General features: G+C 43.0%; 9 protein-coding genes across 9 annotated transcripts; 5 read left to right on the top strand and 4 right to left on the bottom strand.

Annotated features, from left to right (window-relative positions):
* Nucleotides 1–1,145: 1,145 nt before the first annotated feature.
* Nucleotides 1,146–2,298, bottom strand: BYT42DRAFT_618956 (uncharacterized protein; the record flags this gene model as incomplete). The annotated part of the gene is made up of 2 exons (XM_051572344.1): nucleotides 1,146–1,614; nucleotides 1,691–2,298. 2 exons carry the CDS (start codon nucleotides 2,296–2,298, stop codon nucleotides 1,146–1,148), a joined length of 1,077 nt encoding a protein of 358 aa, XP_051418071.1.
* A 269-nt stretch (nucleotides 2,299–2,567) lies between these two features.
* On the top strand, nucleotides 2,568–5,389 carry BYT42DRAFT_590568 (uncharacterized protein). The gene is made up of 3 exons (XM_051570502.1): nucleotides 2,568–3,338; nucleotides 3,417–5,008; nucleotides 5,068–5,389. The coding sequence occupies exons 1-3, from the start codon at nucleotides 2,890–2,892 to the stop codon at nucleotides 5,076–5,078; spliced, it is 2,052 nt and encodes a 683-aa protein (XP_051418070.1). The 5' UTR covers nucleotides 2,568–2,889; the 3' UTR covers nucleotides 5,079–5,389.
* A 182-nt stretch (nucleotides 5,390–5,571) lies between these two features.
* BYT42DRAFT_590567 (ATP-NAD kinase-like domain-containing protein) lies at nucleotides 5,572–7,903 on the bottom strand. Its single transcript, XM_051570501.1, has 3 exons — nucleotides 7,143–7,903; nucleotides 6,401–7,025; nucleotides 5,572–6,336 (listed from the first exon to the last, which is right to left on the bottom strand). Exons 1-3 carry the CDS (start codon nucleotides 7,831–7,833, stop codon nucleotides 5,841–5,843), a joined length of 1,812 nt encoding a protein of 603 aa, XP_051418069.1. The 5' UTR covers nucleotides 7,834–7,903; the 3' UTR covers nucleotides 5,572–5,840.
* A 3,456-nt stretch (nucleotides 7,904–11,359) lies between these two features.
* On the top strand, nucleotides 11,360–13,584 carry BYT42DRAFT_506362 (acyl-CoA dehydrogenase/oxidase; the record flags this gene model as incomplete). Its single annotated transcript, XM_051565090.1, has 4 exons — nucleotides 11,360–11,470; nucleotides 11,534–11,628; nucleotides 11,699–11,939; nucleotides 12,007–13,584. The coding sequence occupies 4 exons, from the start codon at nucleotides 11,360–11,362 to the stop codon at nucleotides 13,582–13,584; spliced, it is 2,025 nt and encodes a 674-aa protein (XP_051418068.1).
* A 72-nt stretch (nucleotides 13,585–13,656) lies between these two features.
* Nucleotides 13,657–16,205, bottom strand: BYT42DRAFT_590559 (uncharacterized protein). The gene is made up of 12 exons (XM_051570500.1): nucleotides 16,052–16,205; nucleotides 15,891–15,995; nucleotides 15,542–15,830; nucleotides 15,374–15,485; nucleotides 15,121–15,313; nucleotides 14,913–15,048; nucleotides 14,634–14,848; nucleotides 14,413–14,575; nucleotides 14,244–14,350; nucleotides 14,053–14,171; nucleotides 13,851–13,994; nucleotides 13,657–13,784 (listed from the first exon to the last, which is right to left on the bottom strand). The coding sequence occupies exons 2-12, from the start codon at nucleotides 15,969–15,971 to the stop codon at nucleotides 13,664–13,666; spliced, it is 1,680 nt and encodes a 559-aa protein (XP_051418067.1). The 5' UTR covers nucleotides 15,972–15,995; nucleotides 16,052–16,205; the 3' UTR covers nucleotides 13,657–13,663.
* A 1,019-nt stretch (nucleotides 16,206–17,224) lies between these two features.
* BYT42DRAFT_211614 (uncharacterized protein) lies at nucleotides 17,225–18,052 on the top strand. Its single transcript, XM_051562558.1, has 3 exons — nucleotides 17,225–17,544; nucleotides 17,626–17,658; nucleotides 17,720–18,052. Exons 1-3 carry the CDS (start codon nucleotides 17,481–17,483, stop codon nucleotides 18,016–18,018), a joined length of 396 nt encoding a protein of 131 aa, XP_051418066.1. The 5' UTR covers nucleotides 17,225–17,480; the 3' UTR covers nucleotides 18,019–18,052.
* Nucleotides 18,053–18,360: 308 nt separating this feature from the next.
* Nucleotides 18,361–20,220, top strand: BYT42DRAFT_506372 (WD40-repeat-containing domain protein; the record flags this gene model as incomplete). Its single annotated transcript, XM_051565092.1, has 5 exons — nucleotides 18,361–18,699; nucleotides 18,747–18,787; nucleotides 18,853–18,934; nucleotides 19,001–19,322; nucleotides 19,463–20,220. 5 exons carry the CDS (start codon nucleotides 18,361–18,363, stop codon nucleotides 20,218–20,220), a joined length of 1,542 nt encoding a protein of 513 aa, XP_051418065.1.
* A 405-nt stretch (nucleotides 20,221–20,625) lies between these two features.
* Nucleotides 20,626–22,759, bottom strand: BYT42DRAFT_618950 (Cupredoxin; the record flags this gene model as incomplete). The annotated part of the gene is made up of 7 exons (XM_051572343.1): nucleotides 20,626–21,506; nucleotides 21,576–21,735; nucleotides 21,806–22,035; nucleotides 22,099–22,192; nucleotides 22,250–22,331; nucleotides 22,398–22,541; nucleotides 22,608–22,759. The coding sequence occupies 7 exons, from the start codon at nucleotides 22,757–22,759 to the stop codon at nucleotides 20,626–20,628; spliced, it is 1,743 nt and encodes a 580-aa protein (XP_051418064.1).
* A 748-nt stretch (nucleotides 22,760–23,507) lies between these two features.
* Nucleotides 23,508–23,807, top strand: BYT42DRAFT_618949 (iron permease FTR1/Fip1/EfeU; the record flags this gene model as incomplete). The annotated part of the gene is made up of 1 exon (XM_051572342.1): nucleotides 23,508–23,807. A coding segment is annotated over one exon (300 nt), but the record flags the coding sequence as incomplete, so codon positions are not given.
* Between the last annotated feature and the right edge of the window lie 11 nt (nucleotides 23,808–23,818).

The raw sequence follows: 23,818 nt of genomic DNA, 5'->3' as shown, positions 1-23,818 counted from the left end.
GCTAATTTTTCAAAGATTTTTTTAATTATAGTTAATATATTCAATTGCGAAGTATCATAGAGCGATTACACTGCCTGGCTGGTCCATGTATCCCGGATCCAGTTTCTAGCTTATGAACAAGCAGATACTAGCCTTTAACCAGTAAAACCAATTTTTGCACCTACCGGATGAGCTTGCTGAATGGCATATCGGCCGTTAGCTTGCAAGTTTCATGCAAAATTGAGCATCGACAAAGCGGACCAGTAGTGGTGTAAATGATACAGTAGATCCTGCCAGCAGTTGGGCGACCGAGATCGTTTTTTTTTTTTTTTTTTTTTTTTTTTGGATTTGCTGAGCTTCCATTAAAGGAATCCGATCCATGGGTCATTAACACAGCTTGAACTAAACCTTCAAATCTGTCGACAAATTCCTATTTTTTCCCCCTCAAAAGTAGTCATCTAATTCAAACGAAAGCGCTATGCACACAGGTTTTTGCAATAAACTGCTGCAAAAAAATAGCCGCTCGACGTTTGCAAGGAAGCGAATTTGAATAATTTATTTCCCGCAATTTTAACCTTTTTGAAATCTGCAACTGATCATTGCATTCACTGAATCAAATTCTGTCATAGGAGAGTTTGTGTATCGTCGATCGAAAACAACTAAAGGGAGATGAACATAGGCATAAAGAGCAATGAACATGGAAGACAATCGAAAAGAAAGAAGAGGTAGAAAACGAATACGGCAGAGGATAGGCATCCATAAACAAATAACAGGATGATTGTGTCCTATCGTCATGCGCCAGTAATAGGGAATGAAAAGAAAAAAGCAAAACAAGAAAATAACAAACAATCGAATAAAAGAATATGATACAGAAGAAAGAAAAATGGACGCATCTTGTGCGGTAACCCAAAAAAACTCATTCCCACAGACCCAAAAGAATACAACGTACCAAAACACAATCGAAGAAACATGAGAAATAAAAAAGAAAGGGAAACAGAAGAATAAAGACGATAAAAAAGAGAATCAAGAAAAGGAAAAAATATACACAGACAAAGAGAAAAAAAATAGATTGTGTTTGCAGGGATAAAGCTTGGGTTGTGAAGATAATGATGGGTATGTGAAAATGATAAAAAAAAAAGGAGACGCACAATAAACGTGGTACGGCACTACGAAGCCGCTTCAATCTTCAGCATCGACCGCAATCCCCGTTGAATTTCTGAGAGAGCATGATCAGGTTCAATGGGATACTTTGACGAGCGGCCGGTAGAAGCATGAGTGGTGGGAGCCAGAAGACTGAGGAGATCCTTGGATTGTTGCTCGAGTGCAAGGGGATGATGATGGTGAGTGCGGCGAGGGTAATGGTGAGGATGATGATGATGATGATGGTTTTCAAATAGGAATATCTCATCATGATCATGAAGGAGATGATGACGCATATGAAGATTCATGGAAACAGTGTGTGGTCGGTGAGTTTCGGAGAGCACCAAAGCAGTGGCAGAACCATCTTCTTCGATAAAGGCAGGCATGGGCAATGCGCTAGGAGCCGGGGCATTGTTAAAAGTTGGACCAGCATAAACCTGGCTGCGCAAATCCACCACACTGCTGGAGCGACGACGCTGGCGGACATTCTCTTGCCTAGCAATAAAAACCATCAAGTTTAGACAACTGATACACTCCGATACAAATAATCCCACGAATCTAACAAACTCACCTTTTTCGAGGTTGATGTAGCGGGGGAAAAGCGGCAGCTGGAGGGATGGATTGGTGCGACTGTTTTTGATTATGATTAGGAACTTGAAATCGAGGAGACTTGGTGACCATCTTCTTCTTGTAAGTGGTGTCGGAATCATCAGAATCAGTAGAGCTAATAGACGTAAAGGAAGGCGGGCTAGTGCTAAGTTCATGGTCCATCTGCGCTTTTTGAAGCGCATCCGTCACAGAACCAATTTCCCTTCGACGCTCAGCTCGACGAGCTTTGGCCGTTATGATCGGTCGCTTCGGATGAGGCGTGTTTGGTGCCGATGGTGATTTTTTCTTCAGCGGTGCAGATAATGAGCCACTCGTTGCTGGCTTCTTGACACTGACATTTACCCGAACGACTGCGTGAGTTTTCTTGTCCGTCTCTTCTTCTTCCTTCTTGTCATCTTTCATGGTCTTCTTCTTCTTGTAAGAAGAGTGACGGTGGGAAGACGGCGACTTTAACTGATGGGCCGTAGGCTTCTGTTTGGGCATCATGGGTTTAGCTGCAACGGCTGATTGATTGACCGCCGCTGCTGCAACGTTATGCCTTGGTCGAAATGATACAGCTCGATTGGACATGGGAACGAAAATAGGAAAGAATAGGAGAAATTATTAAATCGGAAAGAAGATGAGTGTAAAAGGGAGATCGTGTAAAAAGATGGCTTGTTGAGTTATGGGTCTTTGCTACAGATTCTGATTGTTATTCATTCGTTTGCAAAGGAAAAAAAAAGAATAAAAAAATTCGGTCGACTCATGGGCTTTAGATCTATTGCGAAAAAAAAACCAGCCACAATCTAATTTTTAATTGGTGCACCCGTCGTCCAATCACTGACATCATTCGATAGTGGAGTCAGCTCCGAAACCGGATAGTGAGACACATGTAGCATCCATGGAACTCAACGCATGGGAGACCGTAGGGAGAATTATCCCAGCGGGTGATCCCACCGGGGATATCAACAAAAGGGATACAGCATACAGCATAAGGAGCTTAAAATACAACGCCTTTTCTTTTGCATGTCAGTGAAAGCGTTTGGGAGACTACAGTAAAAAATAGAAAACTGCACCAAAAAAAACCTTGCTTTTTTTTTCTGTGCTTCATTTTTATTGTTATGGGTGCTGAGTTTTCCTCCTTTCAATGCTTACTCGTTCCTTTTCCTTTACTATTTCTTTATGTCACGAATACCCGGCAAGTCTTCCATCATAAGCGGAAGTCGACTAGCGAAACCTCCGCATATGCTTGATACCCGACCCAAGTTACAAACCATCCGTTCCTCATCCCGCTCGGCAGATGAACGTGATCCGTCTCACTTCATGCCTCGTTCCTCATTATCTTCAGACACCGAACAAAATTCCCCTCAACCGTCGTTAATCACACCACCAACTACTCCTTTTATCAGCAAACCGACTTCGAGACGACAAGTCTCCTCCGCTCAGCGGTATGCCACGCCCGTTGATTCAGCGGAGGCCGTTTTCACTGTTGGCACTCGTGTCCAGGTTAAATCTCTCAATATCGTAGGCACTCTTCGCTTTATAGGTGAAACGCGATTCAAGACCGGTACTTGGGCCGGTATTGAGGTCGACACCGTGGGTGCAGGCAAAAACGATGGATCGGTTGATGGGTAAGTCAATGTCCGTCCATGTAAAAAAAAAAACCCCGCTTATATTAAAAAAGAAGAAAACCTAAAAAATCGAATCAGAATCTCTTATTTCTTGTGTGCTCCACGCACCGGTATCTTTGTGCTAGCTTCCAAAATTGTACCTGCACCTTGTACCCAAAAGAATAAAGGACATCGGCGGATCAATGGAAATGCTGCTTCTACACGGATTGTTACCAACGTTACTCGTGCCCATACAACCGATGTTCGGCACTCGCCCTCCCAACCGGCAGGCTTGCCTACCTATTCTGTTGTTTCAGATCTGCCGTCTCCTGCTACCACACCAACGAGTATCAATCAACCGGACAGTGAAGCAGAAGAAGACCACGGTTCTACAACGAAAATCCTTAAACATTTCCCGCAAACAGTATCGCCACCATATCGAACCAGCGCTCCAAGTCACGCCGATACCCAGACAGAATTACAAAACCCTCTGCAGCAATCAATCGATGCATCGGCTTACGATAAAATTGAACAGCTATCACATGACATCGACATGCATATGATGGATAAAAAGCGCTTATTAGACCAAATTAGCAACTTGGAGCTCCGCTGGTTAGAGCACGAAGAGAAGGATCTCGTCAGCCAAGAAAAGATCAAAAAATTAGAAGATGAATTAATGCGGACGAAACTCCAATTGGATCAGAAAAATGAAAAATCCGAAGACCGTGAAAAGCACATTAACCACCTGGAGGATCTGGTAGACGAATTGAAGAATGCCGGCTTGGAAAGCATCAATATGTACGAGAGTTACTCTCAATTGCATCGCGCCGATGTGCAAGCACTCAATGAAAAAGTGGACGCGGAGATACGCAAAAACCAAGCTCTACGGGAAGAACGAGATGATTTGCGGAAAGCCGGTCTGGATGCCATTGAAGTGTACGAAACAACTATACAAAATCTGAGAAACGAGCATACACAGCGACTCATGGAGGAGAAAAACAAGCGATCCGAATTAGAGAGCATTTTGGAAGAGCTACGGAAACAGATGACCTCACAAAAAGAACAATGTCAATCCGCTATCCATTGGCAAGAACAGTTCGAGCAACTACAGAAAGCAACTGAAACCGAAGAGTTTATTCAGAATCATCCAGTTTACCAGCGTATGCAGCAAAAGTTTGATGATGCCCAAAAAGAAGCTGACCGCCTTCGGGATGAATTGGACAAGGCAAGACTTGACTACGCCAAAGAGATAGAAGCTCTTCACGGCAAACAGAATGATACCGAAAAATTACGACGACGAGAAATCAATACCCTATACCGAGATATTTCGAATTTGGAAAGTTTGATCGAAAGCAAAAGTTTCAAAGAAGCTGATTTAAAGGAATCACTGGCGAAAGAAAAGCGGAACATCCAACGGCTACGAAGTGAGCTCAACTATCTGAAGCGACGTCATACCCATAACCAGGGAGGCTCGCGTAGTAGCAGTAGTACATGGCAAATGAGCCGCCGCCGTACCACTCTCACCACACTATCAACGTCGCTGTCGTCTTCCAGTGCATCCGAGGCCGAACTGGAACCAAGAGAAGATGAAGATGCTTATTGTGAGATTTGTGAACTTACTGGTCACGACTTGATGAATTGCTTGGCTGTCATCGAAGACCAACGACGCCGCGCCACCTTAACCAAGATAGGTAAGCAGGCTTGATACTGATGACATTTGCATAACAGCGGTACTAATCTCACTTTACAGCTACTATTTAATTGCATATTGCAGCCTTTTTCTCTCTACTACTATTGAATATTCTGATAATACTATAATTCACAAATCCGATAATGGATCCCTCTCATCTGATTTTCTGCATCCCCATAATGACCCGCACCTTTTTCAATAATTCGCACCTCCCAGTCAATCCTTCCTTCCTTTACTGCCATATCACTCCTTACTTCCAATCATGTGAATAATTTTTTGACAATGAAAACAAAATAGAATATGATAAGCGGTATGATGCCAACATTCGGCGTAAAACCATATGCTATGCTGATTGTTTTGCTATTGACGATAAGAATACCCCTTAAGCATTGAAGGCGTCTATTTTTGATAGTGTCGCATCTCTTCTTCTTCTGTAAAGGAAGTTTCATGACTGTTTCGTATGAAGGAGATCTATAATGTGCAATTATGTTTGAAATTCTAAGCAGTACTTGTCATGCACTATTTCTATAAATGGCCAGATCCTCGTACTAGACCCATGTCTTTACGGGCATAGTAGGCTTGCAATAAATGTTTATTCTTTATTTCGCTGCTGAACGTATAAATACGTCTCTAATTGGACCTTTCGGTATTTGTCGGGATCACAAGGATTGAAACGATTTAGGGTAGCACGAGGTTAATGAAGGATGCTACGCCTCACAGAATAAAAATTTATGAGAAATGCGAATGTGATAATTTTACGAGAGATTACATAAAAGGAATGGATAGAAAATAAATAAGTAGATTAGTTACTGTATACAGTTCAGGATTAAACATTATTGCATGCTGGGGAAAGGATGATCCTCTTGTTGATGTTTTGCCAATTCGTCTAGTACTAAGCGACCTTTGCGTTTTTCGTCACTTCGTCCGAGGGTCCAAATTTGCGCGTATCGCTCAAACTTGAGTTCCTTTGGGTCTTTCAAAACGTAAAATTCGCCATCGCACATGATGCAAATGATATTTTCGCGTTCATAACGGTTTGTAAGACGTCGTTTGATCCATGACCATAGGCCCTTTTGCTTTTGGTTGTTTTCGGGTGGAGGTCGAAACCGCACAGTGAATGGTGTTTCGAATTGTCCAATCCGTGAAACGTGTTGCCGTATGTTGGCAAGCTTCTTAAAGTAACTTAACAAGTCATTGATCACCATAACTTCCATACGTCCATCATTGGCAAGTTGCGGTCGCCAATTATCTGGATGAGTCGCGCCAGAACGATTTCTAACAGATTCAAGGCCGTATTTCGCTTCTCCCCACAGATCGACTTCTCTTCCCCTGCCAAGGTGTAAGAGTTAATGGACATTTCGTGTATTATCCCGATGTATAGCCAATAACCTACCATATGTGTGGAATATTTTGAATCACGAAATCGATAGGATGCTTAGTCATCTCAGGTGTGTGATTTGTACTACTCGATTTGGCGCAATGCACTGCCGCAGCTCGTCGACTCGTTTTACTGTCAGATTTTTTCCGCGGATCCGGGCAACGAAGTACCGGCTCTCCATCTCGATCGAGAATAGAGTCGATGAAATGAGTAACTGGAGGAAATTTACGGAGAAACACCCATTTAGCACTTTCTTTGGTGTAGACCATGACGTTGGCAAAGCGGTTGCCGGCTCGATGCTCCTCGAAACCACTGCCTACGTAGCCTTGGACACCAATAGACATATAGTTGCACATTTTCCTTTCTAAGCGTGGATTGTTGCTATATTCGCGATCGTCTTTTATTTCGGCTACGTCGTGACCATCTTGGCGATGCGGTCCGGCAAGTCTTACGTAGCCTGAAGGATGCGCTGTCATTTCAACCTGCCAGATATCCAAGCGGGCGGCTTCGGCTTTCTCCAGCCGCTCAGTCACAAGTTCCTCAAGGTGGGCCAGTCGACGACCAAGAACATCACTATGCGGGATGGTGCGTCCCCATCCAAGCACCTGACTGAAATCGTTGCCGGTGCCGAAGGGAATACCTGGATATTAAGAACAACAAAAATCTTTTCGTAAATAATGGAGCCAATGTCATGTCATGTCATGCGCGTGATGGCCGCTAGTGTCATTTGACAGCTCCAAAAGAAGAAATCACTCACATGAGAAGAACAGACAGTTCATATCAACGCGATGAGCCACAAGCATTTCAAACACACTCATGACAGTGCCGTCCCCGCCAGCACTCCAAACGTGAATGTGACGAGTACGAGCTGTTTTGCTGAGCGCTCCTCCATTTCGCTGTTTTTCTTCCAGCATGTCTTCATCCGTGGGCAAAGCAGGTAATTGTTGAAGTTTAATCATATTTTCAATCAGCTGAATACGTTCAAGACCGGCCTTGCGGTCGACAGAATCCAGTATATTATGAATTTCCACTTGTACTCTTGGCAGCCGTCGTAATCGAAAGTGCTGAATAGGTAAATGGATGAGGTCACTTCCCTTGCGGTCGCCGGAAAGAGGGTTAACAAAAATAAAAAGATAGATGCTTGGACGCCCTTCAGCATCGGTATCCTGGAATCTGACGGAGGTATCGATACGTCCTAGCGGCATCAGAGAAGGAGAACGATCATCGATGGATGCTAAAGCTGGCTGCGTTGTTATGCTCGTGGAGGATCGTTGCGAAGTTGTTGGCGTCTCACTAAGAGTAGGCGTGTCGTCTGAAGGATCGTTATTCATCGGATGAATAGCAATATTGCTGATATCGATACCAGCGTTTGACATCACAGGTACACAAGGTACTTTGGGAGAGAACATATCGCCAATAAGGTTGGCGGTGTACATCTCCTCAGTCATGGTGCGAAAAAAAAAGAAGATTGAAATCAATAAAAAATTGGTGGACAAAAAAAGCTGAGTAGAAAAGAAAGGACAACGACAGATTGTTATCCATGAGTTTCTATGATCATAAAATTTCCATTTGAGAAGATTCATGATATCATAAGGGAAATCTGAATGTTGTTCAGGCACTCTTCGGAGTTAAAAAATAAGCATGGCCTGCATTGTGATTGTTTGTTTCGTTTCCTCCATACGACGCACAGCGTTTTCATCTTGAGTTCGTCAACACATGCATGTGAAGTGAATAATATGAGCTTACCCAAATTTCGCATTAATAATAGAGCGTGAAAAGAAAGCCTTTTGATACAGATTGGAACCGCACCATAATGTCTATCCGTATCGCTTGACTATAATACGAAGCGACCAATCAAAGGGCGAGTTTACGGGGAAGGTTTGTTGGACTACGCAAATTTTTAGTTCCGTAATGGAGCGCGGAATATTACAAGTGCCGGCGGAAAAGGAATAACCTCCAGCGCAGAGTGGTACAAACTTTCTGTTTGGCCACGCTCCCATTGTTTAGTGTAAATAGCCCATATCATGGACCAGTTCCATCACCATGATCGGACATTCATAAGCTAGATCAATAGCCTGACAACCTTGAAGCAAATGTATCCGATCCGATTATTTTAGCTGTTTTATATATGAACCTGTTGTTAGCAGAAGGTTCACATTTATGTATCTCCTTATTTTCGGTTTTTTACAAATTAAGCAATTTTATTTTCTGTGTTTTTTGGGTCGTTCCATGAATGACGGTAGGCGTTTTTCCGATCTTTTGTTTCCCAACCATGTGCTTTAGCGCAAGCTAGCCATAAAACTTGTAATCCCACTAGTACACCTTTACTGTTTTTGTTGCTCACTAGTCTCAACGAATGATCTATTTACTCTCGGGTGAGAAAAATTGAGCGACAGGGTTAATCGTACAATTCAACAAACTCTCTTCACAGCGATCACTCGATTCAAAAAGACTATACGGCAACACTTTTCCCGCCAATCAGGAGAATTACCGATTTTGTTTTTAAGAAGAAACCATGTTTCCTCGGATCTTGCGGCGCCGTCAGTGAAGCTGTTGTATTTGCCCATTTGTCCGACAAGTGGAAAATTTTACACCCTTTGATTCGCATTTTTCTTTCGCTATTTATGTACATAAATGTTACAGTATTGCTCTTACGATGAGGTCATCAATTCAGTGAGGATCCTACTATGGAAGTATATCGTCTCATCGGTGACAGCTGTTTATGTTATGATGCACCATTTCGCCCTCTCCACCCGTTCTGTCACCAGGTTGCATCAGTTACAGAGATTCTTCGAAGTCCGAAAGTCGTACATTCACTCCTTGATCAACTGTATCAAGCCCAAACTAACCATACATAACATTTATTCTTCGATAGGAGAAATTAAGAATGAAGTGTGTCGTTTTGAGAACAATTTGGCTTTGTTCACCCTCAGATGGCTGAAGTGGATGTCAGGATTCATCTGTATTGAGAATATTTGTCTAAGCCGAATGCCAAAATAGCAGTTACATGCCAATGTTGCATAAAGTCATCCCCGAATCGATGCACTTCATCGATCGCTATTTAATGCACGATAGCACGTCATGCTCTTTTTGATCCATGTTTAATACCACTTATTTTAATGCCCCAGTCGTAAGTAGGCACAAACTTTCTATGTTAGATTGCAGCACCATAAATACAAATGAAAAGCAACCGAAATTGTCTCTTAGGATCTCATGTTAAGCACAGTCCATAGCCATCTTGACATTATCATATTCTGTGGCGTAGTAATCTGGTATTGTCAACTATATATCTATTCAGTGCCTAAATGGCTGAAATAATCAGCGTAGGGTGGGGTTTCCTGAACATTGCAAGCCGCATCACGGTCATTTAGTGATATGTGCTATTAACCTATACCGGTCTGATAACCGCAGTGAAACAGCTATACTACCGAACCTTTAAGGAATTAAGTGACTGAGAGCTCAGTCCCTTGTTTCCTACTTCACTGATCCGATAGTATTGCTGTAATTCGAATAAGAGATCGCCCCGTCTGTGTCCCTCACGCTGGATCTGAATTAGTCCTCTTGATGTGTTTCAGGTGAGAGTATCCATGGTAATTTCTTTACGGAAGTCGCTACTGTAGAAGTCTCCTTCCATTGGTAAAATTGTTGTGTTATGTAAGAATTGAGATTGCTCAAGTTATATATTCTTGAGTACATAATAGAACATTTGAAAAAATCTCATGGTCTACAACTGTGTAAAAAGCATGCTCAGCATTCGCCACAGCAAGCCAGTAGTAACACAACGAATTCAAAGGAAATCGCAAATAGCGTTATGTAAAGTGTAAAACAGTTTGTCCTGTCTGCAAATAACTTTAGGATGAGTAGATGCCAAGTTTCACAAGGCCATAAATATAAGCCAACAATCTATTGTGCGTGAGGCAACGAAGGAAGTTGCGATCAAAAGTCGCCGTTAATTCTTTCTACTCGTCCATATTTGTCTATGATCGAGAGGCGATCGTATGAATTTCGATTGTGTGAAAGCAGAGTGGGACGATGCAGTAGGCTCATGCAACCTGCTAGTAAAAAAAAAAAACTCCTAGACTATACGGTTGGAAGTCAAACCAAGCTATCAAACTAATAGCGACAAGTGAAGACCATGAATAGTACCCCCCATTGACGCTTACACTACAGCAATGGATAGGATCTTCAACCCCTTATTGTCGGCCCCTTACCATAATCTGACGTAGTATCCGCTATAATAATTATCGTAGTAAATACTTACTTTAAACGTTGTAGAAAAATATCTAATTTTTATTTGTCCCTACTATTTCCGCAGGAACCAGTATTCGATATCCTTTTAGTGCTTCCGTACCTGCATGAAGGCCGGAGCATCCATGCTACCGAAAATTTATGCCTAAAACCTGTAAATATTCAATAGACTGACATCTCAGCAATTTCCAGACATATCAAGCCATTGTGCATGACACATCCAACAAAAACCCTGCTGACGGATGGAAACCGTGGGGATTCTGATGCTTGCATGCAACTGAGCGGAACACCAAAAACTTCAAAGACCGCAAGCAACCTTTTTCACATGCGTTTGCGCCCCAGTCATTTTCCTCTCATTCTCTTTCTTCCGCACAATCTCACAACCCTGTGAAGAGGACAAAGTTAACAAATTCTCGGACGTGGGGAGGTAAAAAAATTAAATAGTCTCATTCTAATTTTGAGTCAGCATTAATTTGCTCAATTCGTCAGTTTACTTCTACCTTTATATTCGATTTCTCACCATTCTATTTCTTCTCGGTTTACTCTTTTGTTCGTCTCCGCCCCATTTGACTTTGCTGCCTTACTGCCTTTGCTTCTAAAACAACACCTATCCGCTTATCCATCCATATGACGATCTCTTTGAAGGACTCCACCGATCCTAATGCAAAGGCTGCCTTGGCGCGTTTGCAGCAGCTCAAATCACAGCTGAATTTGACCCCTTCCGTCATGTCAAGCCAGGCACCAAAAGATATGGCTGAGGAACGCGCTGCAGCTGATTTTAACATTGAAGCACTCGCTCACTTATGGCATGGAGGTCAGAAGGAATACGAATTACTCGTAAGTGGCAGTGATCAAAGTATCGATGCCTGTGAATCAGTCTCTTACTGCATATAACGACAGCAAAAAGCGTATGAGGAGATCAAAACAGATCCCGAACTTGTAGTCCAGTCCCCTCGTAACTTCTTGGAGTTATCACGAGACGAAATGCGTGAATTGTAAGTTTTCACTTTCTCTAGTTGTATAAACGCAAAAAGGTAGCACGTATTTACTCATATCTCAATACAGCACGATGGGTCAGATCTTCCGCGTTATCCAAATTTTCAAGGATCCAGTCAAAGGCGCTGACAAGGAACTAGTCTATGAAATGGCTCGTGCCGTCAACATGTATTCTGAAAGCTTTTCCATGCGATTCTTTGTTCACGATTCACTGTTCCGCAATGTCGTTAACATGCTCGGCAACAAGGAACAGCAAGCTTACTGGAACCCAGAGATCGAGAACTTCCGAATTTTGGGATGCTTTGCCATGGTAAATAACCCTCATATCCACTGCCATTGGGTTGGCACGTAAATTTTTCTAACAAGCATCATTCTAGACCGAACTTGGTCACAGCTCTGCTTTGCGCGACATTGAAACGACTGCTACTTATGATATCGAAACCGATGAATTTGTGATTGAGTCACCCACAATTACTTCTACCAAATGGTGGATTGGTATGGCTGCCCAAACTGCCACCCATACGGTGTGCATTGCTCAAACCGTCATCAACGGAAAGAAAGTCGGTCTCAACTGGTTCGTCGTACAGCTTCGCGATAAACTCACAGGTGAACTGATGCCTTCCATTATGGCTGGTGATATTGGCCATAAAGTGGGACACGCTGGTGTCGACAATGGTTGGATCCAGTTCCGCGGGGTTCGTGTACCGCGAAGTCACTTGCTTTCAAAGTGGGTCGATCTCGATCGCCAAGGCAACTACACGCCTGCTCCGAATCCTGCTGTTATGTATGCTACCCTCATTCCTGAACGCCTATCGCTCGTCACCGTGACTACGCAGATGATCTCGCAAGCCCTTACAATCGCTACACGTTACGGTGTGGTCCGTCGACAAGGTCCCAAGAATCAGCAAATCATGGATTATCAGTCTCACTACGTCAAACTGTTACCTGCTATTGCTTTCATGTACATGGTAAAATCCGCGTCCGGTACGCTTGATGACCATTTCAAGATTCTCACAGCAGGCGGAGAAATGGATCCTATTGTTTACTTGAATCACATGGGCGACATGCACGCTATTTCCGCTTGTCTCAAAGGCTTCGCAGGTTGGTACTCCTCTGAAATCCTCGAAACCTGTCGCCGTGCTTGCGGTGGTCATGCTTACTCGGCTTACAATGGTATTGGCCACATTATCGGTGACTGGGGTGTCATGACGACCGGTGGCGGCGACAATGTGGTGCTTCTTCAACAAACAGCTCGCTTCCTTTTGTATCGACTCAACCAGAGGCTCGAATTTAACGAATACCCTGATCTCAAATTCAAGAGTTCCACCCATTATATCAGAGACGCCAAACAGTATCTTGCCTCCTCACAATGGCACGTAAGAGATGTTTCCGCTTGTCTTCAAAATTTCGGTTTGATGGAAGAAGCTATGCACGCAATTCTTGTCAAGCGTCTCAACAGTATCCAACAAGGCCTCAAGAGTGGATTGTCAACAAATGATCTGCTCCTGGAATCCGTTCGTGTGGCCGAGATGCACTGCGCTGTTTATATGTTTACCGTCAGTGCCGAGAAATACAGTCAAGCAGCCACAGCTACTACCTCTGACAAGAGTGTCCTCTCGATTATGCATCGTCTCACCACTCTTTGGGGTCTCCATGTCTTGCATACTTTTGGCGATCAAGGCTTCAAAGAAGGTTATCTCTCACCACAGCAGATAAAAGATATTGAAAAGATCTATATGGAATACAACAAAGGATTACGCAAGCAAGTCATTGGTCTCACCGATGCTTGGGGTTTCCCAGATTTTGTTATCAAGGCGCCAATTGCCAAGTATGATGGCGATATCTACGAAACCTACTTTGATACCCTCCTGCAAGCACCTAATAGTACCGGTGTGCCGTCTTACCATGGTAGATATATCAAACCATTGACCGAACGTGTTGCAGACAATAAATAAGACACAGCTTTCTTTTGTTTTTATGATCGGTATATGGTACTTGAATCCAATAAATTGATATTTGCAACAGGATTAAGCTCTAAATCATACCAAATCCCTCTGCATTGCTAATGCTAATTAGTAATCTTTCCTTTAACTTCTCCTTGCTGCTATACTCGCATAACAGCAGCACATTATAACATGTATGTGACGTCGGTAACCTAGATACAGAACATTCCTATGAGCATTTTTCACTCAGATAGGGCTGGTCAACGATCATGACTTACCTATCAGAGTCAGCGCCATTCTTTGCAATGACAAATTGCAGTTTGCCCAAGCCACCAATGGGTGCTCGATCAGATCCAGTGGCGAAAAACAGCAGTTTCTTTTTCTCTTCATATGAAAACTCTCGCACAATTTCCCAAAAATATCTAGATAGAAAATAATGACTATGGAGACGTTCTTCAAAAGCTGTTGCAGATAACTTACCGTATAATTGGTGAATCTTGTGTCCATCCTCCATCATACACTGTCGCTTTCTCCAATGCATCAAAGTCCAGTTCGGAACTACCGCATATTAACTGCTCCAATTCTTCCGGGCGAAAGATCTGTAGACTTTGTTAATAAGATCGTTGTCCGCGATTTTTTTTCCTTCGTATGTTCCGTGCGGATTACTGTACCTTGATAGCGCTGTCTTGAGATATTAACGCGAACCCTGTCTGGAAAGCATCAAACTGGTCTTTTACAGATTCGTTCAAGGTAAAGCTGACGTACAGATCGACAAACTCTGTGAATAATATAATCAACCACGTTATTATTGATTTGAAACATCGACGATTGGATGACTACCTTTCTTATTTTCTCGCGTCAAATGAACAGATACGCCATTGGGTATCAAATCGTAAGTGTGGATATGGCCATAAGATTCAATATCGACTTGGAATGAACGATCGTATTCGGATTCAGTTTCACCTTCGAACGATAGCAAACGCCTTAAGCCTCGTGCTAAACTCTGATATTGGTAGTTAGGGACATTTCAGTTCTGATAACGGCATCTGTTTTTTTCTTACGGGATCTAATTGCTCAAGATCTTCCAAGCCAACTTCCACGTTCATGAGCTTCTTGTACAATGCAGGCGGAAAATGGAGATCGAGGGTAATACTGTTGTATACAGCAAGGCCCAGTAATAGACCAACGAGTTTGTACTCTCTTGCTGTTAACTCGTCAACCGCGGGATTTGGTACGAACCAGTATAACCGCGATTCTTCATTCAACGCAAACATTCCTAGCATAGGTTTGTCAATGACATGAGCATTTCAATCGAAAAACATAGTGTTCCAAACACCAACCGTATTTTGCATCAAATAATTCTCTAACGATGAGCTGAAAGAACTCTTTCTGTACACCACCTTCGTCTACAGCTTCTTCTCCAATAAATTGTATCCGCAGTTGCTTCCGTAAATCATAAATGGACTTTTCTTCCAGCTGTGTGCCGATAATTGAAAATGGAGGCCTTTTGAGTTCCGCTGCTGTTGATGCGATTATATTGAGCCGTACCTGTTGAAGGGTATCCTGAATGATATGATCCCGCCGAACTTCCAAAACCAGATAGGGACTATTGACTCCTTGAAATAATGCGCGGAAAAAAGCATCTTGCAACTCGTGCCGCATTTGGAAGACGCTTTCCACCTTCAAAATATCCGCTTTGACAACGGGATTTAAAATGAATGAATAGTTCCAGAGTGAAAATCTGGAACAGCAAGTTAGGATTATCGTGTAACATGACAATCATGCGATGGTTGCACATTACCCTTTGTTTTCCTTGAACATCGGAAAATCCTCTTTGATATCCAAATGGTCGTTGATTGTATCATTGTAAAAGTCAACGTATGGCACATAATGTTGGCACTCATTGAGGCGATCTATCGAACAACGTCAGCCTACATTCAATGATGTTTTAGTCCAAACAGCAACGTACACATCATGGCCAAACATTTGGTGGCATTGATCACCATGGCATCAGTATTCGGACTGAATAAGTTGACGGTTAATATGGACCGTGTACGAATAAGGTCATGAAAAACCTGCAACAGTTGTCGGAATGCGCAGGCCGTTTGTTGATGTATTGTTTCTTCCGTAATTTCCTCTGCCGGCTCGACTAGGAAGCGGCATAAAATGTCTTGTGCGTCGTCGGAAAGGTTGGCAATTACTTTGCACAGATCTGGAAGCAATGCGGTTGAAAACGCTGTATCCATGCATAAAGCACACTAATTTTCAACATCTGTTAGCATAATACTGGTTGACAGGTATTCCGCCCTCTTCTGTACCTGAAATGCAATAACAAGGGCGTTGAAATGGCTGCTGTCGATAGTTGTCTCTAGAAGAGCCAGACGAAGAAGCTCTGTCATTTTGATTGGGAGGCCCGACGGGCACTAATAATGGAGTGTAAGAGAGTCATAGGAAGTAAGCAAATCACAACGTCATGTACTTCTTTCACAAGGAAGTTGAGTGTCTCGCGTGCTTGGATCTTGTCTACGGAGCATAGCCTAAAAGGGGGCAGTGTAGGCTATGACAAGGCGCAGTTAGCGATAGAACAGTGTAGGAGTGAATAATCGTTACCCTGGCAAAACTGTTGCTTAAGAATGCGAGATTACCGAAAACGACATCTAAGCGGTAGATAAGTTCGTTCCAGTCTCCGGTCGATTTACACTGATGCTGCAATTGTTGAATAATATTGTAATCAACATATCCTAGCAAACATAAGCTGTCAAAATGATGTCGATGTGGTATTGATGGGTTTCCATACTGAGATCACTCATGAGCTTCAGAATAAGGAGAGAGTTGGTTGCGTCAGGAAATGAATCGAGCTTTGGTTTTATTGTCGGCGCTCGAATTTCTCAACAGATCTACTCTGCATGCCACTCCAAGCCATGGATTGATGCATCCGGATGCCTTTAGCTAAAATAAAAAATCTTGGAGTCCTAGGAACCATAACCAGAATAACCGTAGCATTTTTTTTGTCATTATCATCTCCTTGATTTGTTTGTTGGTAAGAGAACCATCTTTGGATACAGGGGACTTGGGACGTTTCCCCTCTGTCGATTCGAATTAGTATCTCAGTCGAGAAGGCGACCATACACTTGGCGCTGCCTAGGAATACTTTGTGGATGAGGTCAATATGGGCACAGCGGGATACATTGACATAACGATTTAGCTCCTGGAGAGCAGATCAACGAACGTCGGTTTCTCTCAAAATGATGTCGAGCTTTCGTATCGTTCACAAGGAATTTCCATCGCAGAACGCCTCCATTACTCTTTTATTTATTTTATTTTATCATGGATTTCCAGGTGCTCGTATTGAAACTGGCAGATTCTCTTTTCATTCTTCCTCGAAATACTTTGATGGATCGAACACATGGAAGCAAGCCCGAATACTATTGTGCGATGATAACCGTGCCAGTTTCCTAGCTGCGGGTGCGTTAATTTAATTTACTTGATTTTGAAATTATCATTGCCTGTACGATACTCAATCAAATTGTACGCTTACATCACAATCTTTCAATTGAACCTCATTCTGAAACAAGTGGAACGAAGTTCGAGTCGCAATAACTGTTTGCAAGACACTTTTCTTTTAAGCAAGCCTTCCCAGCAATCGTTGCCAACTGCTGCCGGCTGGTCAATGTAAGCTCCAGGCCAGGTGCGTTCAGAAGATAAATGTGACTGCAGATCCGCGCGGGCATTATGTATATTGATGCAGATGCACAAATAAATTCGGTTTTCTGATCACATACCGCGTTCCTGGCCCGTGCTTTTCTTTATTCAGACTTGTCGTAAAATCATTGGCGTTCATTGGCTAATTTACCGCGGGTTGCATTCGTCCGCAATTCTTGAGCTTTTCCCCCCAGCAGAACACAAACATGGATTCAGACGAAGAATTCTATGATGCTAAAGAGGTTTTCTCGCCTTGGGGTTCCACTGGTGGTAAAGACTTACTGTTGCGTTCTACTGAAATGCGCCATCTTACCTCCCGGTTTTCTGATCAAGCTCACGTTTCAACTTTAGTGGAAGGTGATCCATCCACACCGTCCCAAAACCGTAACGTCAAAGTACTTTTACAGAACCATGACTGCAACCTACTTAACTCCTATTCATTTAGACAATGCCATGAACGATAGTGAAATATCCGATCGCCCTGAGAATGTTTCCACGCTTTCCAGGGATAATTCGCGCCGCTCAGCAAAAGACGTGAAACGCCAATCAATGGATCCACTGTCGGCTCATATCAGCTATCGCATGAGCCAATCCTATGCTACACGAGTAACATCCCCATTACCGCCTACACAAGAGGAGGAGAACGAATTACCGGATGACCCTGTCCCAGACGGAAACGCCCTGGAATCACAGCATCCCACTCCAACTGCAGACGAAGCTTCCACGCACAGATCTACAAAGTAATATCATTTCTCTCACAATTTGTTTTCAGTTTTTCTATTGTCGAATTTTCCATTAACATGTCTTTATTAATTTTTTCAAGGAAAAATGCCAAGAATTTTTTATCAAGAATACGACTACGCCGATCCGCCAAGACGCAGGAAAGCCGCGACGATACCTCGCATCATAGTACAGCTTCGTCCACTTCATCTACCAGTCAGACGCGTCGAAGCCTGGAATCAAGTCGCTCAGCTTTACTATCTAGTCTTTGCAATTCAGCACAAACACCGCCCCATGGGGGACGCTATGTGAAGGTAAGTTTCACCGTGCTGCGCATAATTGTACGGTTACTCAATCTAGAATCAGATGAAATCGAAACTCAAATCGGAAAGAAAATTTTCGCGGTTACTACTCAGCCAAACATTGCTCACCGCTGCTAGTGCGTACGCATCCTCTATCAGCCCAGCAACAGGTAGATCGGGTGATTATGAATCTCAGGGCGCTATCTGGGCCATGAAATTTAGCAAGGATGGCAGATACTTGGCTACAGGAGGTCAAAGTTGTGTATTGCGTGTATGGAAAGTCCTTGATGCGCCGTATGAGGAAGATAGCAAGAAGAAAGATACGATGAAGGTATTTGAGGAGAAGCCTGCACAGGAATACCATGGGCATGTTGCCGATATCCTTGATATAAGCTGGTCAAAGGTAAAGCTTACAACCTGAAATACAGTAGCGCAGCTAACATATTTTAGAACAACTTTTTATTGTCAAGTTCAATGGATAAAACCGTACGGTAAGATTTATCCATAGTGATGCGAATACTTGATGTTCACTAAATTTAGCGTCTCCTGGTGATAGATTATGGCATATTAGCAGACAAGAATGTCTCTGCGTATTTCGTCATCTGGATTTCGTGACAGGAATTGCGTTCCATCCATCCGTAAGTTCAGTCACTCCACCTACAAAAATAGATGACTGATAATGGATATTTCTTTTTGGAAAAAAGGATGATCGCTTTTTTCTCTCTGGATCTCTGGATTGTAAATTGCGGCTGTGGAGCATCCCGGAAAAGAGAGTCGCATTCTGGAATGAAGTTCCTGACGGTAACATGATTACAGCCGTCGGATTCACTCTGGACGGTCGTACTGCATGTGCGGGATCACATGTGGGAGAAGTTTTTTTCTACGATACCAAAGAACTCAAGTATAACACTCAAATTACCATCAAGAAACGAAATCAGAAAAAAGGCCGTAAAATCACCGGTATTGAGGCGATGCCAGGGATGCCACCAGGCGAAGAAAAACTTTTGATTACCAGCAACGATTCTCGTATCCGTCTTATCAACATGAAAGATAAAAGCTTAATATACAAATATAAAGGGCTTGAAAATCTTTCGATGCAGATACGTGCGACATTTAGGTAAGACCTGAATCGACGGTCATTAGCAAACCTGTGTAACTCACAAGAGACGTTTTTAGCGATGATGGCAGTTACATTGTGTCTGGTTCCGAAGATTGCGATGTATATTTATGGAACACCGAACAAGAAAATCTGTCACCCTTCTATTACTTACAAGAGGGACATTCAAAAACGATTGCTGGTGTAAGCCAGCTTACTGAACAGATGTTAGCAATGTACCATTCCGACGATAATCGAGGAAGCAGCAAACGTCGTGGTGGGTGGCTCCGAAATGGTAGTGGCGATAATCACGTCCGTAACCGGAGTGAGCATTTTGAAGCCCATCAACAAGTCGTGACGAGCACTGTGTTTGCTCCCATGCGGACTCGACAATTACTAGGCAGGACCGGCACTGATATCATTTACAACTATACCCCTGTTTATACCTCGATCGACAAACCTGTAAACGACCGTCAGGACAGCGAGCACGTCATGCGTACCTCTTTTTCAACAAGTAGCCAGCTTCATGGATCCATGATGAAGGAATTCGAGGAGGCTGATCTTGAGGCAAGACGAAAATACAGCTATTCAGAAGGTCAAATCATTGTGTCGGCCGATTTCCATGGTTGTCTCAAGGTATGGCGCATGGATTGCGGCGTATATCCCACGAAGCGAAATAGCATGGACGCCATCTCTCTCGGTAGTAAAAATCCACTGATGACCATGTCCAGCATACATTCCAATCACAGCGTGGACGGTGATCACAAACCAGCCTCTGTAAAAAGCCAACGACAGCTCTTTGGCATTTTTTCATCCACTAAAAAATAGCACAAGTCCATGCTTTAATAGAAAGTCTCTTCATCCATGAAATATCAAGTAGCATAGGTAAAAATCTCTGCTTACTGTCGATCACATGCATGCGTGCATTAGCCCACCATATTTCTTAACAGGTTCTGATGTGATTCAAGTCCGACGATGGAGATACGTTTTTTGTCATGCTCTTCTTTTATTAGTTAGTTTATGAACAGAGAAAAGGGAGTTGGATAAGATAGGAAGGAAAGAAGAGTTAATACAAGGCAAATGAAAAGAATTGAGATATTATTTTAGGTTAATGATCAATAAGATAGGGATGAAGAATGCTCAAAGGACGAATGTCTATGATAAAGAAAAAAAGATTGGAGAGCTCAGGCAGCACAAATCAATCAAAAGAAAAAGGGCAAAATGACCAAGCCTTTACTGCTTAGCCATCATTTCTCTGACCTTCTTCTCGGGATCGGAGATGGCGTACCAAATAATGGTACCCATACCAACAAGAGCGGCTAAGATACAGCCGGCCATAGCACCCTTGCCCTTGGCAGTGAAACCATCGTAGATAAGAGTAATGCCGCTGGGAGCACCGCTCAAGTCGAGGCCTTCCTTACCGGCACCATTACCGGTGGCCTTGATACCGCTGGCTTCGCAGACGTCCAAGAATTGCTGGGGCAAGGTCATGCGTTGCTGAGCAACGTCAGGGGCTTCGATAAAGATGGCAGCAAGACCACTTTCCAAATGCCAATCAATATGACAATGGAAGATCCAAACACCGGGGTTATCAGCGCGGAAACGAAGAATGGTAAAGCTTTCAGCAGGCACCATGACGGTGTCACGACGAACAGGATTTTCGTTCACCCATTGCACGTCGGATGTGTTTCCAGAGTACACACCATCACCGCGAGCAACGATTTGGAAAACGTGGCCGTGCAAATGGAAAGGGTGGTCACCACTATCCAGGTTATTCAGCACCAATTCAATCATATCGAGATGCTTGAACACGGTAGCGATGGTTTGAGGACCGTAGACAGCAGCATTGGTGGCAAGATCGCCCATAGAGAACATGGTATTGAGGGTAGGGACATTGGGTGCAAGGTAAGGCAACTCGTTGAACATGCCACGGTTAAAACCATCAGTAGTAACATCAAAATTGAATGTCAAGTTCACTTGATGATCGGGAGCCACGGCCGATTCCTTCAACAAAGGAACGAGGGAGATATCATCAAAGTCGCTGTCCATACCAATATCTTCACTGGAAGCGAAGTTGTTATGGGACTCATCATAGTAGATAGGGGCGGTAAGGTCTATAATAAACAAAATAAGTATGATATTTCTTTGGGGGGGGGGTCCACATCAAATAGATTGAGACTTACTTGTCTGCAAGTCGTCAGGAAGAGTATCGAACATGCCAGTATCCATATCAGCATGCATGTAGTAATTGAGATTGGTAGCATTTTTGGTAGAGACCAAGACAGAGAAACGTTGGGCAGCAGTGAGGTAGAGACTCTTGACGGTTTTGCGCTCGGTATCAATCTAAACGATCGGATTTTTTTTTTTTTTAGATTAGAGGAACGAAAGAAACAGGGTACATCATTCAACTTACGCCGTCGACTTCAATAATGTCCATATCATGACCATCAATACTGAAGAAGAAAGTGGAGAAACCGGAAATGTTAATGAGACGCAGACGATAGACTTTTCCAGGTTTAAAATGGAAGGTAGTGTTGGCACTATCGTTGATAAAGCCCGACTGGGGAACAGGCTCAGCACCAGTGGGGTTTTTGATGTTCAAGAAGGTAGCAAGGTTGGTGTAACTGCTATCGTGGTACCATTCTACAAGAAAATTCCAAAATTAGTAAGAAGACAGACAAATTAGACAAATTCTGTTAAATTTACCTGAAAGAGTAACAGTGACCTCCTCATCATATGCATAGGATTCGTTGGGGTTATGAAGAATCATTGGTGAGCGGAAGCCGTCCATATATTGACCCTAAGCAAAATAATGTTACAACGTAATCATTTAAGTCAAAACACTAGCTACACGTACCATGTAATGACTGTGGGCCCAGTAAGTACCAGTTTGAGTAATGTTGAATTCGTAAGTGAAATCATAGTTTGGAGGTATAGGGCTAGAAACAATCGTAAGTAATGGTTCAGCAGTAATGACATTGTGACGAGATGATAGGATATCTTACCATTGAGTAACCATGGAAGGACCATCCATCCAAACGGAGCCGTTTTGAAATTGACCGTGGAAATGGAGGGCAGTGGGCTCATTCAAGGAGTTGTGCAAGTTGACAACCAAGGTGTCACCCAGAGTCACTTCAATCGGTGGCGGCCTGATAACGGGAAGATAAGTAAAAAAAAACATTGAATATGTCAAGCCAAAGGTGAAAGATACTTACGGCCATTTTCCGTTGATGCCAATGACTTGACGTTCCTTGAGGTTATCTGGATTTGCGTTGACGTAGGTGACATTCCAGTCATAGACTACGCGTGCAGCTTGAACAGCACCAAGCGATGCAACACCGGCTAACAAACTGCTGATAAGACGCATGGTCGAGATGCAGAAAATAAGTGAAGGAACAGAAAAAAATTGACAAGATCTCGCAAAAATAAATAAGAAAAATTTTTTGTTTGGCGACGTAGATTGCCCAAGTTATCAGATCGGGAACCAATTCATCAACGGACCCCACGATGGTCCATTATCAGCATTGATTTCTCCGACCGAGGCGGCGCCAAAAGCTGGTCGCGTATCTTCTGTCAATCTGAAACATCTTTCTGGACTCCCGTTGGTCAACGTTCGCGTGTGACCTTGACATGGGGAAGCGTTGCTCATCTTCATCTGATAAAAAATCGCGCGATCCGCATTTTACTCCGCAAAACAGTCGTACGAGAACTGAATTTCTCCAAAAACAAACATTTAACCCTGTAAATAGATATATTTTACCCTGTCGAATCAAAAAAATATGAAATCGCGATGCATCGGAATTGTCACTGGTCTCATCTGATAATAAGACCCCTTCATCTGATAATCAAAATGGATCCATCACACCAATCAAAACTACATCTGGCATCGTATCAACGTTATTCCAACAAATACGACGGTCCCGATCCACCGTTGAAGGATTTGGCGACTTGACATTTTTTTTTCCCAAGTCGGAAGCTCGCGATGCAGGTGGGACTTTGAAAAAAAAAATCTGTCAACTTCGCGTATTATTTATTTATTTACTTGGATCTTTTTTCAAGTTCCTTTTCTTTATTCTTCCTTCACCTTTACTTCCTCATTTTCATTAGTCGATAAGATGTCTCAGGATCTTTTCGACGTACCCATTTTCTTCATTGTTTTCCGTGAAACCACGGAAGCAGCCATTATTGTGTCTGTCCTTCTGTCGTTCTTGCGCAAGGTGTTTGATGCCAACACACCGATGTACAAGCGTTTACGCAACCAAGTCTGGATTGGTGCTGCTATTGGTCTTCTCATTTGTTTATGTATTGGCGCTGCTTTCATCGCTGTTTGGTACACTGTTCTTAACGATATCTGGGGTAATTCCGAAGATATCTGGGAAGGTGTCTTCTCTCTCATTGCTACTATTATGATTACCGTCATGGGTCT

The sequence above is a fragment of the Radiomyces spectabilis genome (genome assembly GCF_025331425.1).
Source record: "Radiomyces spectabilis strain NRRL 2753 chromosome Unknown BYT42scaffold_20, whole genome shotgun sequence".
In the NCBI taxonomy this organism is placed as follows: domain Eukaryota; kingdom Fungi; phylum Mucoromycota; class Mucoromycetes; order Mucorales; family Radiomycetaceae; genus Radiomyces; species Radiomyces spectabilis.
This window is presented reverse-complemented; position numbering and strand designations above follow the sequence as displayed.

Coding starts and splice junctions, on each gene's coding strand:
- BYT42DRAFT_211614 (XM_051562558.1), top strand. CDS start 17,481: ATGGATTCAGACGAAGAATTCTATGATGCTAAAGAGGTTTTCTCGCCT. Junction 17,545..17,625: donor GCCTTGGGGTTCCACTGGTG/GTAAAGACTTAC, acceptor TTTCAACTTTAG/TGGAAGGTGATCCATCCACA. Junction 17,659..17,719: donor ATCCACACCGTCCCAAAACC/GTAACGTCAAAG, acceptor CTATTCATTTAG/ACAATGCCATGAACGATAGT.
- BYT42DRAFT_590567 (XM_051570501.1), bottom strand. CDS start 7,833: ATGACTGAGGAGATGTACACCGCCAACCTTATTGGCGATATGTTCTCT. Junction 7,026..7,142: donor GAACTGTCTGTTCTTCTCAT/GTGAGTGATTTC, acceptor CTTAATATCCAG/GTATTCCCTTCGGCACCGGC. Junction 6,337..6,400: donor CAAAATATTCCACACATATG/GTAGGTTATTGG, acceptor ACACCTTGGCAG/GGGAAGAGAAGTCGATCTGT.
- BYT42DRAFT_590559 (XM_051570500.1), bottom strand. CDS start 15,971: ATGACAGAGCTTCTTCGTCTGGCTCTTCTAGAGACAACTATCGACAGC. Junction 15,486..15,541: donor CAAATGTTTGGCCATGATGT/GTACGTTGCTGT, acceptor GTTGTTCGATAG/ATCGCCTCAATGAGTGCCAA. Junction 14,849..14,912: donor ATTATTTGATGCAAAATACG/GTTGGTGTTTGG, acceptor AACCTATGCTAG/GAATGTTTGCGTTGAATGAA.
- BYT42DRAFT_590568 (XM_051570502.1), top strand. CDS start 2,890: ATGTCACGAATACCCGGCAAGTCTTCCATCATAAGCGGAAGTCGACTA. Junction 3,339..3,416: donor AACGATGGATCGGTTGATGG/GTAAGTCAATGT, acceptor AAATCGAATCAG/AATCTCTTATTTCTTGTGTG.